This window comes from Mustela nigripes, chromosome 6 (genome assembly GCF_022355385.1).
Source record: "Mustela nigripes isolate SB6536 chromosome 6, MUSNIG.SB6536, whole genome shotgun sequence".
NCBI classification, from domain to species: Eukaryota; Metazoa; Chordata; class Mammalia; order Carnivora; family Mustelidae; genus Mustela; species Mustela nigripes.
The window spans coordinates 4,976,742-4,991,183 of NC_081562.1; the positions used below are offsets into that span (position 1 = coordinate 4,976,742).

At 53.6% G+C, this 14,442-nt stretch overlaps 1 protein-coding gene across 1 annotated transcript in view; it reads right to left on the reverse strand.

Annotated features, from left to right (window-relative positions):
• Nucleotides 1–717: 717 nt before the first annotated feature.
• Nucleotides 718–14,442, reverse strand: part of SAMM50 (SAMM50 sorting and assembly machinery component) — a 33,588-nt gene continuing 19,863 nt past the window's right edge. The window contains exons 12-15 of the mRNA XM_059401833.1: nt 12,130–12,197; nt 7,700–7,846; nt 6,863–7,004; nt 718–878 (exon numbers count right to left, since the gene is read on the reverse strand). Of these exons, the coding sequence (XP_059257816.1) occupies nt 833–878; nt 6,863–7,004; nt 7,700–7,846; nt 12,130–12,197 (403 nt within the window). The 3' untranslated portion in view covers nt 718–832. The remainder of the gene's footprint in view (nt 879–6,862; nt 7,005–7,699; nt 7,847–12,129; nt 12,198–14,442) is intronic.

Consider the following 14,442-nt stretch of genomic DNA (forward strand, 5'->3'; position numbering starts at 1 on the left):
TGAAAACGCACTGGGGAGGCAAGAAGCAGAGACAGAGACCGGAAGATGAACCCCAGCTGGCTTAGAAAATAGAGGACAGGACTGGGAGCCACGGACACGGGAGCCCCTGGAGGCCGGAAGTCCGGGGAACGGATTCTCCCCTGGAGACTCCAGAAGGACCACGGTGGTGCGGACACAGATTCCTGTGAGGCTCAGTCAGGAGCTCAGGCCTCCAGGCCACATGCCGGTTGGTTCGTGTTGTTCTAAGCTCTAGGTTTGGGGTAGTCTGAGCAGCGCCGGGCAGCTGGTGTACCCATCTCACTAATGCTACTACCTCTAAAGAACACCTATTTTGTCTCTGCCTCAGTGTCCCCAACATGCCACATGACTCTTCCACACCACCCACGTGCATTTAAAGGGCTCCAGCCCCCGGAACTGCGGCTGCGGCACCCACCAGCGTGCTCCCCCCTGGCATCAGCAGAGCCCTCGCCCTCCACCAGCGCCCGGGCTTCCCCTGGGGCGCGGCTGGGGGCTTCTAGTGCGCAGGAACCAGATGAGGAGGCTCCAGGAGCCTGGGAGGGAAAGCAACCGGGGCGCCATGCGACGGGACCTCCCGGCTGGCCTGTCCACGTGAATAGCCTGGGGCAACTTTGAATGTTCCCCCCCGCCCTCCACGCGGTCCTCCAGAAAAGCCAGCGTGGGACACAGAGCTGCGGAAAGCAAATCATACCCACGGTGTCTCTGAGTGTTTGTCTTTAAAATTTATTGGTGTGGTTTCCCACGAGGGCTACAAAGAATGGTGCGGACACGGTTCCTCGGCGAGAAGGTCCGTGGCCCCGAGCGTGCGCGGCAGCTACAGGAACCTGATCCCGGCTCCAAACTGGACACCGTCACATATCCTAAAAAAGCAAAGGGCAGACAATCAATGCGCACGCCCGTCATCACAACGCATCCCGGGCACCTCCCCTCCTGCCGCCGGCACAAGCCGTCATGGACTCGGCCACTCTAGGCGGCGCCAACTCCGGCCCTCCTCTGCGGCTGCCCCACCCCGCCCGCGAGGATGCAGCCTCCTCCCCTGCTGCCTTAAGAACCAGCTTCCGGGGGGCGGGGAGGACAGAGGAGGAGGGACGGGGAGGATGGAGGAGGAGGGGCGGGGAGGACGGAGGAGGAGGGGCGGGGAGGACGGGGAGGTCGGGAGGACGCAGAGCAGGGAGGGTGCAGGAGGGCAAGAGGAGCAGGAGAAATGGGGAGGAAGGAAGGGGCGCACGGAGGGTGGAGAGCTCGAGCCGGCCCAGACCCTAGGAGGGTCCCGCGGCTAAAGACCACAGCAGCATCCGCAGCCCAGCAGGGCTGCCCCTGCCACTTCTCAGAACCTGCTCCTGACCCGGGAAAAGGACGGGTGCAGAGGAGTCACGCTGCTCATGATCCTGGGACAAGCTGACGCTCTACAGGTTTTACTCTGTGGGTCTTCCTCCATGTGCTGCTGACGAACCACCGAGCCCGCGTTCCGAGAGCAAGGAGGAAGAGGGGCGAGGCTCCTGTGCCAGCAGGAGGACGACAGCGGGCCCCTGTGCCCAGACACCAGGGCACCTGCAGGCTCCTATCCCCATGAAGGCCCAGGCCATAGCCCGGCCACCCCTAGAAGAGGAGTCCCCGGGCCGCAGCCAACACCCGTCCTGCTGACGCCACAGCAACGCAGGTGCGCGGTGGGCAGAGAAGCACGGCGCGGGGTGGAGGGCAGACTCCTGCCTGGCTGCGCCCCTCTGCCTGCCTGGAGGCTGTGCCCAGGGCCTGCACGGCGGCCAGACGTGTGACGGGGGGCCTGGCCCGGGGTCATCAGCGCCAGGAGGCCTACACTTCATGGCAACTGCTATTCTGAATCCCAACAGCAGCCGACCGTGCATCTGCAGAATAGCGTTTGTGCCAGCTGGGGTAAATTTCCAGAAAAACTGGACAGCCAGACTGGTTCCTTCAGGGGTGCCTGGCTGGCTCAGTCAGTGGAGCATGCGATCTTGATCTTGGGGGTTGTGAGTTCAAGCCCCACACTGGGGCAGAGATTACTTAAAAATTAAGAAAAGAAAAAAAAAAGAATTGTTCCTACGTTGAAAGGAAAGTTGATAACTTTGTTGGCATAACCCCTGTGCCCTTGCCCAGTGTCAGGGTTTACAGAGTATGAACACCTGCAAGAAGTTTCTCTTTTTCGCCCTGTGAGTGAATAAAACCCCTGATCTATGAAGAGATTCGAGGCGGACCACTGTCCCCATCACCAGGACCCCCTGAGGGACCGAGGTGCTCTCTGGCCAACGGCACGAGGAGGGCCCCCGTCAGGACGGTGGCAGGCCCTTGGTGACGGCGGCAAAGCACACCAATGTCCTCCGACAGGCAAAGACCTACAGCTAAAGTCAGGGCTGTGTTTGTACAGGTTCTGCTCGAATCTAAATGATTTCTCTATTGCATACCACTGGGTCCGTAACAGGGGCCCACGCCTGCATCCCTGCCCGTGCCGGAAGAGCAGGTGCCCACCGAGAACACAACAGCGTGTCACAGTTATACGAGGCTGATACCACTGAGACAGCGTCACCAAAACATGTGTCCTGTCGTGGGTCTACCTCAGAGTTAGGTCGTCTGGGTCTCCCCGGGGTCCCCTCCCTCCAGTAGGGTCCCAACAGGCCTGGCTGTGTGCACCCTGGAGCCCCTGCCAGCAGCCCCCTGCCTCCCGCTCCACACCACGACGGCCACCATAGGGGTCTCTGTGAGGGTCCCACCGGCACCCTCCCACTGCTGAAGCCTCAGACCTGAGCATGGCCCCTCGGCAGTCACACGGGGACACCAGGTACCGGCCAGGGACCACGGCGGCGGACAAGGCAGATGGGGGCCAGAACTCACTGGCCTTGTGCGTGTGCCCGAAGTGAAAAAGCCAAAGAGGATGAAGAGGGCAGCGGTCGGGACCAAGCGGCTCCCTCCCCGAACTCCCTTCTGCTCCTGCAGAATGACAGTCCCTGGCATTCTGGGCTTATGCGCTGGGCTGGGCGGCTCAGTGGCCTGGAGCGCCCGCCCCTGCAAGTCCCCAGCCCAGAAACCACCTCCCCCGGGGAAGCCCTCATACACCCTCCCCAGGCGAGATGAGTCTCTTTCTCATCTCCCGCTTCCTAGAGTGAGTGGCTCTCAGGACCCGCCTCGCTCACCCCTGCACCTCCAGGGCCGCCGTCAGTGAGCCTGGCTGAGAGAACACGGTCAGGGCTCAGACACCGGTGCCTGCCGTCAATCCCCCCGGCACGAAATGCAGCCCGCATTTCAGAGCTCTCTCCGCTCGTGGAAAGGTCTGAAATCCTAATCGGAGTGTGTCTGCGTTAAGAGTGGGGGGAATCCCCAGGCGGGTCTCACACACGTAATCCTGTCCCGCCACTGCCTGATTTCCAAAATGAAGATCAAATTCTCACGATGTCACCCAAACTTCACACAATTCCCAGTCCGATGATGACGCTTCAAACACAGCCACGCATGGAGTCATCCAAGTCTCACATTCAGGATAACCAGGCGGACCCTGCGTGGGGGACGCTGGACACAAAACGCATCTGCGGCAAGCAGCACGGTCGGGGTCACAGAGCAGAGCCCGGCTGGAGGGGAGGAGGGGCTTCCTTGTGTTCTGGCCTTTAAATACTGCGTGCACGGCAAGCTTCCTCCTTCCAGAGCAAGCCGCATCTGAAATTCGTCTCTGAAACAGATTCTTCCCGTTTAGAGAGAGCAAAGCTGAGAGGTGAGCGGAAGCAAGCGCTCCCCGCAAGGACTCCGTGAACCAGGGGAAAGACACGGGGCTCCGGAGCGGGGCAGCGATCCTCGGAGCACAGTGACATCCAGTGGCCTGGAACAACACTGCAGCCATGGGGACAGCAGCCGTGGCTGAGCTGAAGGACAGGAGGCCCCCAGCCCCAGGGACGTGCCCCAAGTCCCACGGGCAGGGGGACACACAGGGACAGGGCAGGGCCGGGCCTGCAGCCCCACGTCTGCTGCTCTCTGGAAACCGGCTGAGAGGGGGTGGCCAGTTCTCCGTGGTCGACGATCATTCCGTGACACAGACACGATAGCCACGGCTATAAAGCCACAGGCACTGAAGTTTTCTTTGTAATAAAAAATATTTAGAATGCATTTACTTACATAGCTTGCACTAACACTGACACAGTTAACCCAAACGGATCGATCGTTGTGGAAACAGCCTGTACAATCTCTGAGACAGGAAAGCGCGTACAGAACTCAAGTCCGAGGAAGATCTTCCCAGAAGAGAAGCACGGAGGAGAGGGCTTTTCTCTTCCCGCAGCGAACGCCCGAGGCGCAGAGAGAGCGGCGTGGGGCTCCGAGGAGCACCGCATGCCCACGTCCAGGCTCCCAGGAGAGGGAGGTGCTGGTGCTGGTGTTGGTGCTGGTGCTCGCGCAGTGTTGGTGCGGAGGCAAAGGCACAAGGTCTGGCCTCAAGCAGGCCTGGTCCTGCTGCCGAGCGGACTGCGGACCCCACCGAGGCTGCTGTCCTCGTCTGCAAGAGGGGAACACCCTCCCCTGCACAGAGCGGCTGGGAGGCTTCCAGAATGGTGTCAAGGGCTTAGCCGGGGGCCTCACAGGAGGCACGCAGTCAGTCAATGCGAATGATCGCCGTCCCTCCACAGAACGCTGTAACTGCTCTCAGAAGGGACCCGGGTCGGTCTCCCTCCGAGGGGGGCTGGTCCACAAGCATCAGTCTCTCCGAGGAGCGCAACAGTGTCTGCAGGTCACTCCACACCCGGGAGGGTCTGCCTTTCCGAGAGCCCCTGCAGAGCCAGGGGCACGTTATGATTTGAGAAGCGCCTGCTCCTGGGGCTTCGGCACCCACACCTGACTTCATCCTGGGGACACCTGCCCCTCTGATGCTCCCACTTAGCACCCAGTGGGGTGGGCCAGGGAGACCCACACTGTCTCCTGCGGTGGGAACACGGCCTCACAGAACGCAGCCTGCCACACTCCACTCACTTACCGGGGCCTGTAAACGTGTGCAGAATCTGCTACAAAGTTACCTAATGTGCAAACCTTGCTCTAGGAGAAAAACGCCCGTTTTCACGTCATTATCTCTGAAACCGGGAAACTACATCCCATCTGTGGCGCATCTCAAACACAGCCAGGGGCAGCCAATGCAGAAGCAGAGGGACAATGTCTCCGAAGGGAACGCGCTTGGCTTCCTTAGTGAAAAAGGCCCCAGTGAGTCTGCCAGGAGCCACAACACGAGCGGGCACCAATATCTACCGACAAAACGCTGCGCACCATTCTAAGGGCTTCCCGCGCAAGGATTCATTCAGGCGTGGTCGTGAGTGCCCATCCTCTGGGCAAGAAAACTGAGACCCAGAGGGGTTGAGTCACTCGCCCTGGGTCACACAGCCACAGAACGGCTGAGCTGTGACCTCGCGTGGATAGCTGGGCTCCCGCACAGACAGTCCGTGCACCCAGACCCTTTCGAGCTCTGGCGCGGTGCGGAGAACAGGCGCCGGGTGAAGGGGAGTGGACGGCGATCAGAGTAGCGGCTGGGGGCGGCGGCGCGGACGTCCCTGGGAGCCAGGGCAGCCCGGCGGCCAGAATCAGCCTCCCGGGTAGAGAGACCAGGACTCTGCCAGGGACTACATCACCATAAGGATTCTGGACGACAGATTCCCGAGCTGCACCAAAGAGCTGGTGCTTCCTTAAAAGCCGCTGAAGCAGCCACCCGGTAAAGGCACCACCACGTACCACACAGAAGCAGGAGACGGCAGGAGAAGCAGCACCGCTCTTCTTCCAGTGAGGACGAACTCCAACGTCCCGCTTGAGACTCGGGATGTGACTCGGCCAGCACCACCGCGTGGTGGCCACGTAAGTGTAGACAGAACGCCGAAAGGAAAAAAACACAGCCTAGAGCCCGGACTGCGTTAGCGTGAACGTGACGAGGGAGGAACGGGCAGGAGGCCGACACGCCCCCGGGACGTGCGTGTGAAAGCCGGACCATGACATGGTATTCGGAGGTGAGGCCTCGAGAGGTTCATTCGATTCAGATGATGCTATGAGGGTGGGGTCCCCACGGGGGGGGGGGGGGTCCCTGTCCTTATCAGAAGAGGCATCAGAGAGCTAGCTCGCTCTCTCTTCGCCAGGTAAGGACACGTTAGGAAGCTGGGAAGAGAGCCCTCACCAGGAGCCGGACTGGCCGGGACCCTGGTCCCGGACTTGGAGCCTCCAGAACCGTGAGACACACGCATCTGTAGGTCGGGCCCCCAGCGTGTGGTGCTCTGTCAGGGCGGCCCCACCTGATATGGATCCAGGCACTGCTTCCGCATTTCTCAAAATGTATACAACGGATGCCAGATAAACCAAGAAATGGAATTTCTGTAACTGTAAATGACCTCAGGCCATATTTTGCAAATCTTGCTCAGTATGAGGACTGGGGGGAGAAAGTCCAGGCTGGCAGGTTCCTCTGCTCCCAAGAGAAGGCTCTGGGCAATGAGTCCTCTGTGGCCAGGAGCAGAGCCTTGTCCCCTCCAACTCTGAATTCCTGGCCTGTAAAGTCACCCACCAGAAATACCTCATTCCATTTTTAACAAGCAGGATCCATAATGCCTTCTCGATTCCTCTGACCGGACCTGGGGAGGGGCCCCCACGACTTGGCGACAGAGAGTGCAACAAGACTGGGGGGGAGGGGACACGTCACATTTTTCCTCCAAACTGGATAGAGAAAAACCCAACGGAGAACAATTTGCTTTCATGGTTTTGCAGACTATTCCGTTTCTACTCCAACCTGGATTCTTAAAGGCACCGATAAAACGATTGACCATGTCTGCAACAAAACGGAATTGCTAGACGGTGCAATGCACCTGGGAGAAGAACCCCTAGCACCTACCTGTCCCCCTTCTGCACGCCCATGGGGACACAGTAATTCAGCTCCAGCCGGGCGATGTTGCCAAGCCTGAGGACGATCCCGGCACCGTAAGACCAGCGGATGCACTCGGCCAGCTTCCGGATGTGAGCCTTGGGGCCCTCCCCTGGAGAGAGAGAAGAGGATGTGACCAACAATGCGGAGCCCCTCGCACAGCTGTCCTCACACAAGCCCTGGCTCTCCGCCTTGCTGTGTGGCCTTTGGGCGCATTTAAAGCCGGGCCTGGACATTCAAGGAGAATCCATGAAGGGGGATTAGCACCGAAATCAAGGGAGGGCTGGGGAGCTGACTTCCCACTCAGTGCGCCAGAAGCCATCTCCGGGCCTGGCCCCTTCTGTCCCCTTTGCCTAGAATGGCATTGCCCCTGCGTCCGGCCACCCGGGAAGCCCGGCTCCACGCCACAGGCTGGGGGCCTCGTCTTCTGCACAGCGCTCCAGATACCTCTTCACGTCCCCCTGGCTGGAGGCGTCGGCCATGACTCTCCTCCGGCCCCGAGCCCCTTGAGGGAGAGGCAAACCCAACTCAGCTCGGGGGTCATAACGGCCAGCGGAGAGCAGGCGCCCCAAAGACGTCTGCCGTGTGAATGAGTAAGCAGATTTTGCAAGACCGCCTCTGATGGCGCTTTCTCATGTGTGTTTCATTCAACAACTTTGCTCCCCTTATCAGGCGCTGTAGGAGAAAGGGAGGCCTGTTCCCTGATCGTAACGACGCCGTCATCTGACCGTGGGCAGCTGCTCGGGCGCCGCGCTGGGAACATGAGGCCAAGAGCGCCGGATGGTGTCGGGGCAGCCCGGGCCTTACCGTAGTTGAGGTTGCACAGGTTGCCGGCGTTGAGGAAGAAGTGCGTTCTGAACAGCTCCCCGAAGCCGCCCTGGCCCGGCCGGAAGGGCAGGGGCGTGTACACGTGCAGGCCGCCGGCCCAGTACGCCTCTCCGCCCAGGTAGTCGCCTAGTCGGGGAACAGGTGCAGAATAAGACAGAGGCTCGTGTATTTGGAACCACACGCGAGTCCAACACGCTCCACCAATGAGATGCGAGCCGTGAGCGGATCATACCGTGCCCGGGCTCCGCGAGGGAGGCCCGTCTAACTTCCGGGGTCAGCCTCACTTTGAAGTCTTTCTTTTTCACCTACCTTGTTTTATAAACTTTCACTGGAAAGAAAAATGCTAGTGTAGCTTGTAAAAGAAGGACGTCAGAAATCAGGACTGTAAAATGGCTGGGATGAAACAGGTGAGCTCACGGACGTCCCCTTGTCCACGACTGCGGAGGACCAGATCGTGGCCACCTGGCCAATCAGATGGCGGCCTTGGCAACCACTTCAGGGCCACGAGACAGGGGGCAGCACGCAGAATGGGCCTCTGCAGTCTCTGGAAGGCTCTGTACACACTACTCATCAAAAGGCACAGAATGTCTACTGCCCACCGGGTAAGGAAGCAGCGTCCATCCTCAATGTGTCCAGGGAAAAGGCTCGTTTTTGAAAGTTCATGACCACTTAGGGTTTATCAGTTTTTGCAAAAGGTTACTTTTTGACAAAATTCAATGAGACTATCTGCTGAGAGTATATAAATGAATTATTTCTTTAAAAAAATGCTCCTATCTGGTCCATTTTAACTATAACTAGCGATGACGTTGAAGCAACAAGAAAATAAAATAGCCCTGAATATTTTGTACTTTGTTGCAAAATACTATTTACAAAGTATCTTTGTATTCACTAATACAAAATGATGGCTCATAAGGAAGAAAAGTGAGTTTTCTCCAAGACTGACCTCAAGGGATAACCTGCTTGTTCACCTCAAGATCAGCTGTCTCCTCAGTCCCTGTTTTAGTACCAAAGTTCTAGAGGGACTAAAAATGGACAAGTAACAGGAGGTCAACTGTGTTTGCTTTTCATTTCCCAGGAACCACGGACCTCTTAAATAATCTTATTAAATAAAATAATTATTTTACTCTGGTCATGAAAGCAATACACTCATTGTAGAAAATCTGGTAAGTGAAGGAAAGTAGAAAAAATGGAAAGTATCCTTCAATTTCTCCTATTCGGAGATCGTCAGCTAACATCCTGGTGCCTTTCATCCAGTGAAGTGTGATGATAACTGAGAATAAAAAAGTGTGAGTCATCGCATATGTACATACGTGGATATATACTCTAGTCCTGCTTTAAAGAAGCTGGTTTAATAGCTTCATATGTCATAAACACTGTCATCTAATATCTTCTATTGTTTGGAAATGTGATTTGAATTTTCTTTTAAAGATTTTATTCATTTATTTGTCAGAGAGAGAGCGAGCACAAGCAGGGGGAGCAGCAGGCAGAGGGGGAGGCAGGCTCGCCACTGAGCAAGGAGCCCGATGTAGAACTCCATCCCAGGATCCTGGAATCATGACCAGAGCCGAAGGCAGAGGCTAGAACGACTGAGCCAGCCAGGTGTCCCTGGAAGTGGGACCAAGATGCCTGAATCATTCCACGGGTACCACACTTCCCTAATCCTGTCTACTGTCACACTGGTGTCTAATTTCTTGCGAGCGTTCGTCAGTCTGTTATAAGTCTCCTTGCACACACACATTTAAAACCTTGTCCTGCAGTAGAATCTACATACAGAAAAGCACGCACGTCCTAAGTACACTCCTCAGTACACTTCCCTACAAAGACCCCACATCGCCACAGCGAGCACCAGACTGAGACTTGGGCACACGCAGCCCCAAAGACTCCACTCTCCTTGCTAACCCCGGCCCTGCTGGCCAGCAGCATGGATCGTTCTCGCCCATCTCGAAACTTCATGTGGGCCCAGCTGCACCTGACGCCTCCTCTGGGGCCGCCCTTGCTGTTGCTGGTCCTGCAAGTTTCTGACACTGGTTCGTGCCATGTTCAGTCCGTGGCTCTAACCCCGCTCACCCGCCTCACTACGGATCAGTCCACGGTGTGAAGATACCACTATTTATTTGCTCGTTCTAGGGTTGATGGGCCTTTGGGTGTCTAGTGTTCAGCTTGGAGCTATTATTATTGTGCTCATGTATTTCAGGCTCCTGATACACACTGTCAAACCGCTTCCACTAAAAGGGATATAATTTACTCTCCTGCCCGTAGTGTCTCACCGATGGCCTAGCATGGTACTAAGTGGAACATTGTCACGTTTTAATTTTCAGGCACATGGCAGACTCCTACACTTCCACATAGTCACTGTATACTACTTCCTTACAAGGAAAAAAGAACAAAACCATCCCTAAGACGTTACTTCTCTTTAAAAAAAAAAAGACATACTAAAAAAGCACCCTAAAAACAAATGACAAGAAATGTGTGTTACGTACAAAAATTTATGCACCGGGCAGTCATTATAAAATGGAGCCAACAGAGATGTTAAAAAAAAATGGTTCAGAAAATCAGGGTAGGATATTTTATAATGGAATGGCGTGCAAACATTTAAATGATGTTCTGGAAGATTTTAAGAACATGTGGAAATGCCTTGGATAGAATGCGAAGTGTCAGAAAGGGATCCAGGAAACAGGGATGATTGAAACAGGCTTTCCACAGAACAACATAAAGCTTCAAAACCTTGCAAACCCTTTGATCTAGGGATTCCACATCTAGAACGTTATGTTATAAAATAAAACTTAGAGATGAGCACAGGTTATTCACATACAATGTTTTATAATCATAAGGAAAGAGAAAGCCTAAATGTCAGACACTTGGGATTTGGTTTAAAAAGATGCCACTTTGGCAACAAGATGAAACATGAAGCCATGGAAAATGATAGAATTTTCCTCTCTCTGATTTGCTGCTGGCGGGGAATGCACAACGGTATGGCCATTCTGGAAGACAGCCTGGCAATTTCCTACAAAGATCATGCACTTCACTGAGTGCATGCGATCCAGCAACCACTCTAACTTCCGGTTCCCCAAATGAACTGAAACTTTATGTCCAAACAAAAACCTGCATGTGACTGTTTGTATCAGCCTTATTCATGACTGCTAAGAACTGGATGTGCTGGATGTGCACTACCCAGACGGCCTTCCCCGGGAGGTGAATGGGTAAGCAGAGAACGCACAGTCTCGCGACGGAGTGTAGTTCAGCGATCTAGAAACAGGAGCCCTCCTGCTGACGTGTGAGGACGAACCTTACACGCCTGCTGCTCAAGAAGGCCATCTGAAAGGGGCACATACTGTAGGGTTCCAGCTATGTGATACTCTGGCAAAGGCAGGACTGAGGGGAGAGGAAGCAGCTCGGGGTTGTCAGGCAGGGAGCGGGGGCAGGAGGGAGGAGTCCGTGGAGCACGGCGGGGAGGGCGGCTGGAGAATCGGGAAGGTGCTGCCATGGTGGGTCCGGGCCGCATGGAACCGCAGAGCACAGAGAGCCAGAGCAGGAACCGTGGGTGCATTCAGTAGTCACACGCCGATACTGGCTCACAGAGACAACAAGCGGGCCTGCCTAACGCAAGACGCCAATCACGGAGGACACCCGGGCGGTGTCCACGGAAACTCGGGTGACTTCGGCCCAGCTTTTCTGTACACCTACAGCTGTTCTCACCACCCATTAATCCAGCCAAGTTACAGGAGCTCAAGAAGATGAAATAAACGGTCATTAAAGATGATGGAGCACTCACTCCCGTAAAAATCTCTGTCCTGTGTGCGTTACTAAGGGCAGTGGGAGAAGCAGGTCAGGACGCAGCCGGGAAAGTACCAAACTCGAGCGCAGACGCGAGCCTGCTTAAACAGCAAACGCTCCTGCACTGCCGTCGCCGGGCAGTGAGGTCACGGGTCGGAGCCGGGCACTCTTTGCTTGGATCTATTTTTTTCATTTTTCTACAGGTCCCTCGACAGGTATCTGTCCACGCCTGCTATGTGATAAGTGTGGCCTTAGGTGCCGATTCCATGGGGGTGAAACACGACGTCTGTCACTGTGGTAACTGAAACACACATAGCTACCCTGGACCAGGACGCTGGGAACCGGACAAACCCACTTACACACGAGCTTCCCATCAGCCCGGTTCTGCGAATGTGCTTTCTCCTTCTGGTTTTTTTAACCACACTTTCTTCTCGCTAGCCCCCTCATCATGAGAACACACAGTATGATCCACACAGCCTACAAAATCGGTGTTTACTATTTACGTTACTGGTGAGGCTTCTGGTAGGTGCCCCTGGCCTTCTCCCCACTCTGCTGTGCAAGGGTCTAGGGTCACCCTATCACAAATGAGATGTGACCCTCATCTCGGCGTAGCGGACTTTTGGGGAAAGACTCACCTTCGCTCTGTGGCCCCACGCTGTGCATGCTAAACCCGCGCACACTGGTCGGTCCTCCGAGGTAAAACCTACAACGGAACGGCAGAGGTCAGAAGAAAGCCACCAGGTGGAAACTACAAAATACAGTGAAGTGCAGAAAACACACAAGTGAGGCTCAGGTTTGGTACCGGGTTGTCGCCGACACTGTCCCACGGCAGAACTTTTAAGGACTGGGAGGAGGCACTGGAGTAGGCGGACTTTCAAAAAAATCCAAACCACAATCTAAACACTTCAAGCTTCTGGGGATGTAAGTGACAGAAAAGACAAAACTAAAGACCCTTCTTTAGAAAAGAGGGACACGCGGACTGTCTACTACAAAGGAATTATCTGCCGTCAGTGAGAATTCATTATGTAACAGCTCTGTTATAAAACGGCCTCCGATGTGTTCACACACAATGTTAAGTTAAAAAAAGGCAAGGTAAAAATTATTTAACAGTATGATCCTGATTTTACAAAAAGAGGAAAATAATACTAGAAGAAAACAGACCAAAATAGAATTACTGTTACTCTAAATGGTTTTTTTTTTTGTATTTTCTCCAGTGAGCATATAATTAGAAAAAAATTATTACAATTAAAAAATGAATTCCTTGTGTATTCCTAATGGACTGGGTTATCACACTCTCAAGAAGGGTATGTGAATAAAATTAAAGGCATATATTAACAATTACTTAGAAACCCCCTTTCTGTGAAACCTAACACCTTACTGGAAGTCAACCCTAGGCCATGCTGAGTACTGAATAATGAGGGAAGTGGTGTGTGCTCTTTCCAGTGGGGCTGCCCCGCCGCGGTGCCCCCTGGCAATGCCACAGCTGGCTGCAGGAGCGGTCCACACTCCCGCAACAGTGCGGGGGCGGGGGGGATAGGGCACTATTTCTCCCATTTTCTAACCACATAAAGCCTCGATGAATGTATTCGTCTGAACCCGAGTTTAAAAGTCTAAAATGTGTTTTTAACATTTGGGATTTCGAAGCGATGCCTTTCTGAACGCCTCATTAACATTATGGAAACAAACAGCAAGCTCCATTTACTTTTTTAAAAAAATGATAAATCCCACCATGTTCTTTGGAAGTGATTAAAATGATCCAGGAAGCACAAAAGAAGTCCTCGCCCCCTTCCCTCATCGGCCCACCGCCTGCCCATCTCCAGAGCGGACGGCTATCACTGGGTTGGTGGCCGACCTTCTAGACCCCTCGGTGCCATCCATGCAAACACAGACATGCGCAGGGGAGCTTCTGCCGGGTGCAAAAGCAATTCACTCGACGTGAGCACGTGACAGTTTTAACTCGTGGGTGTCCACCTTGTTCTCACTCATCATTACAGTCTCTCTGAATGCCTGTGTTTGAATTTAATAACCCTGTGTCGGCAGTTTTCAAATTCCTGCGCTTCTCGACGGTGCTACGATGGACATCCTTGTACATGAACCTCTTTGTGTTTATAAATGTATTTCTGCAAATTAAATTCTTCAAGGTGAAAGTGTTGGATCCTAGAACTTAAAAACTAAACATTTTTATACTTCAAACCGTCTCCCATGAACGAGGCTGAACTACTTTAAACTAAAACATTTTAACTAATGCAAGGTTAAAAGAAAAAAAGTTTCTTGCCCTCAAGAACAATTACTAGTATTTCAAAGCCAACAAACACGATTTCATCCTCTGCTGACAAGAGTATAAATTGCTGTAAGTTTTCTAAAAAGTACTCTCCCACAACATCTTGATAAGCTTTAAAAAAACGTTCATATTGGGACAGCACTTCCACATTCAGGAATCTCCCCTCAGAAAATAAAGTACAAAACGTGACAGAGTCAAGCTTATAGGGTTACTTACATGCAAATAATGAAAAATTAAAATGTGGCTTTTGAATAATTTCTCATGACTTGATGAATAGGTTTACTCTTTATTTCTTCAAAACTTTTTAAAAGGCAGGGAGAACAAAGCGGCACCTGGCTGGCTCAGCGGGTAGAGCATGTAACTCTTGATCTCAAGGTTGTGGGTTCGAGCCCCACACTAGATGCAGAGATCACTTTATTTATTTATTTATTTATTTATTTTTAAAAAGATTTTGTTTATTTATTTGACAGTTACATGTAGGCAGAGAGGCAGGCAGAGAGAGAGGAGGAAGCAGGCTCCCTGCTGAGCAGAGAGCCTGATGTGGGGCTTGATCCCAGGACCCTGAGATCATGACCTGAGCCGAAGGCAGAGGCTTAACCCACTGAGCCACCCAGGCGCCCCCAGAGATCACTTTAAAAATAAAATCTTTAAAACAAAAATTTTTTTT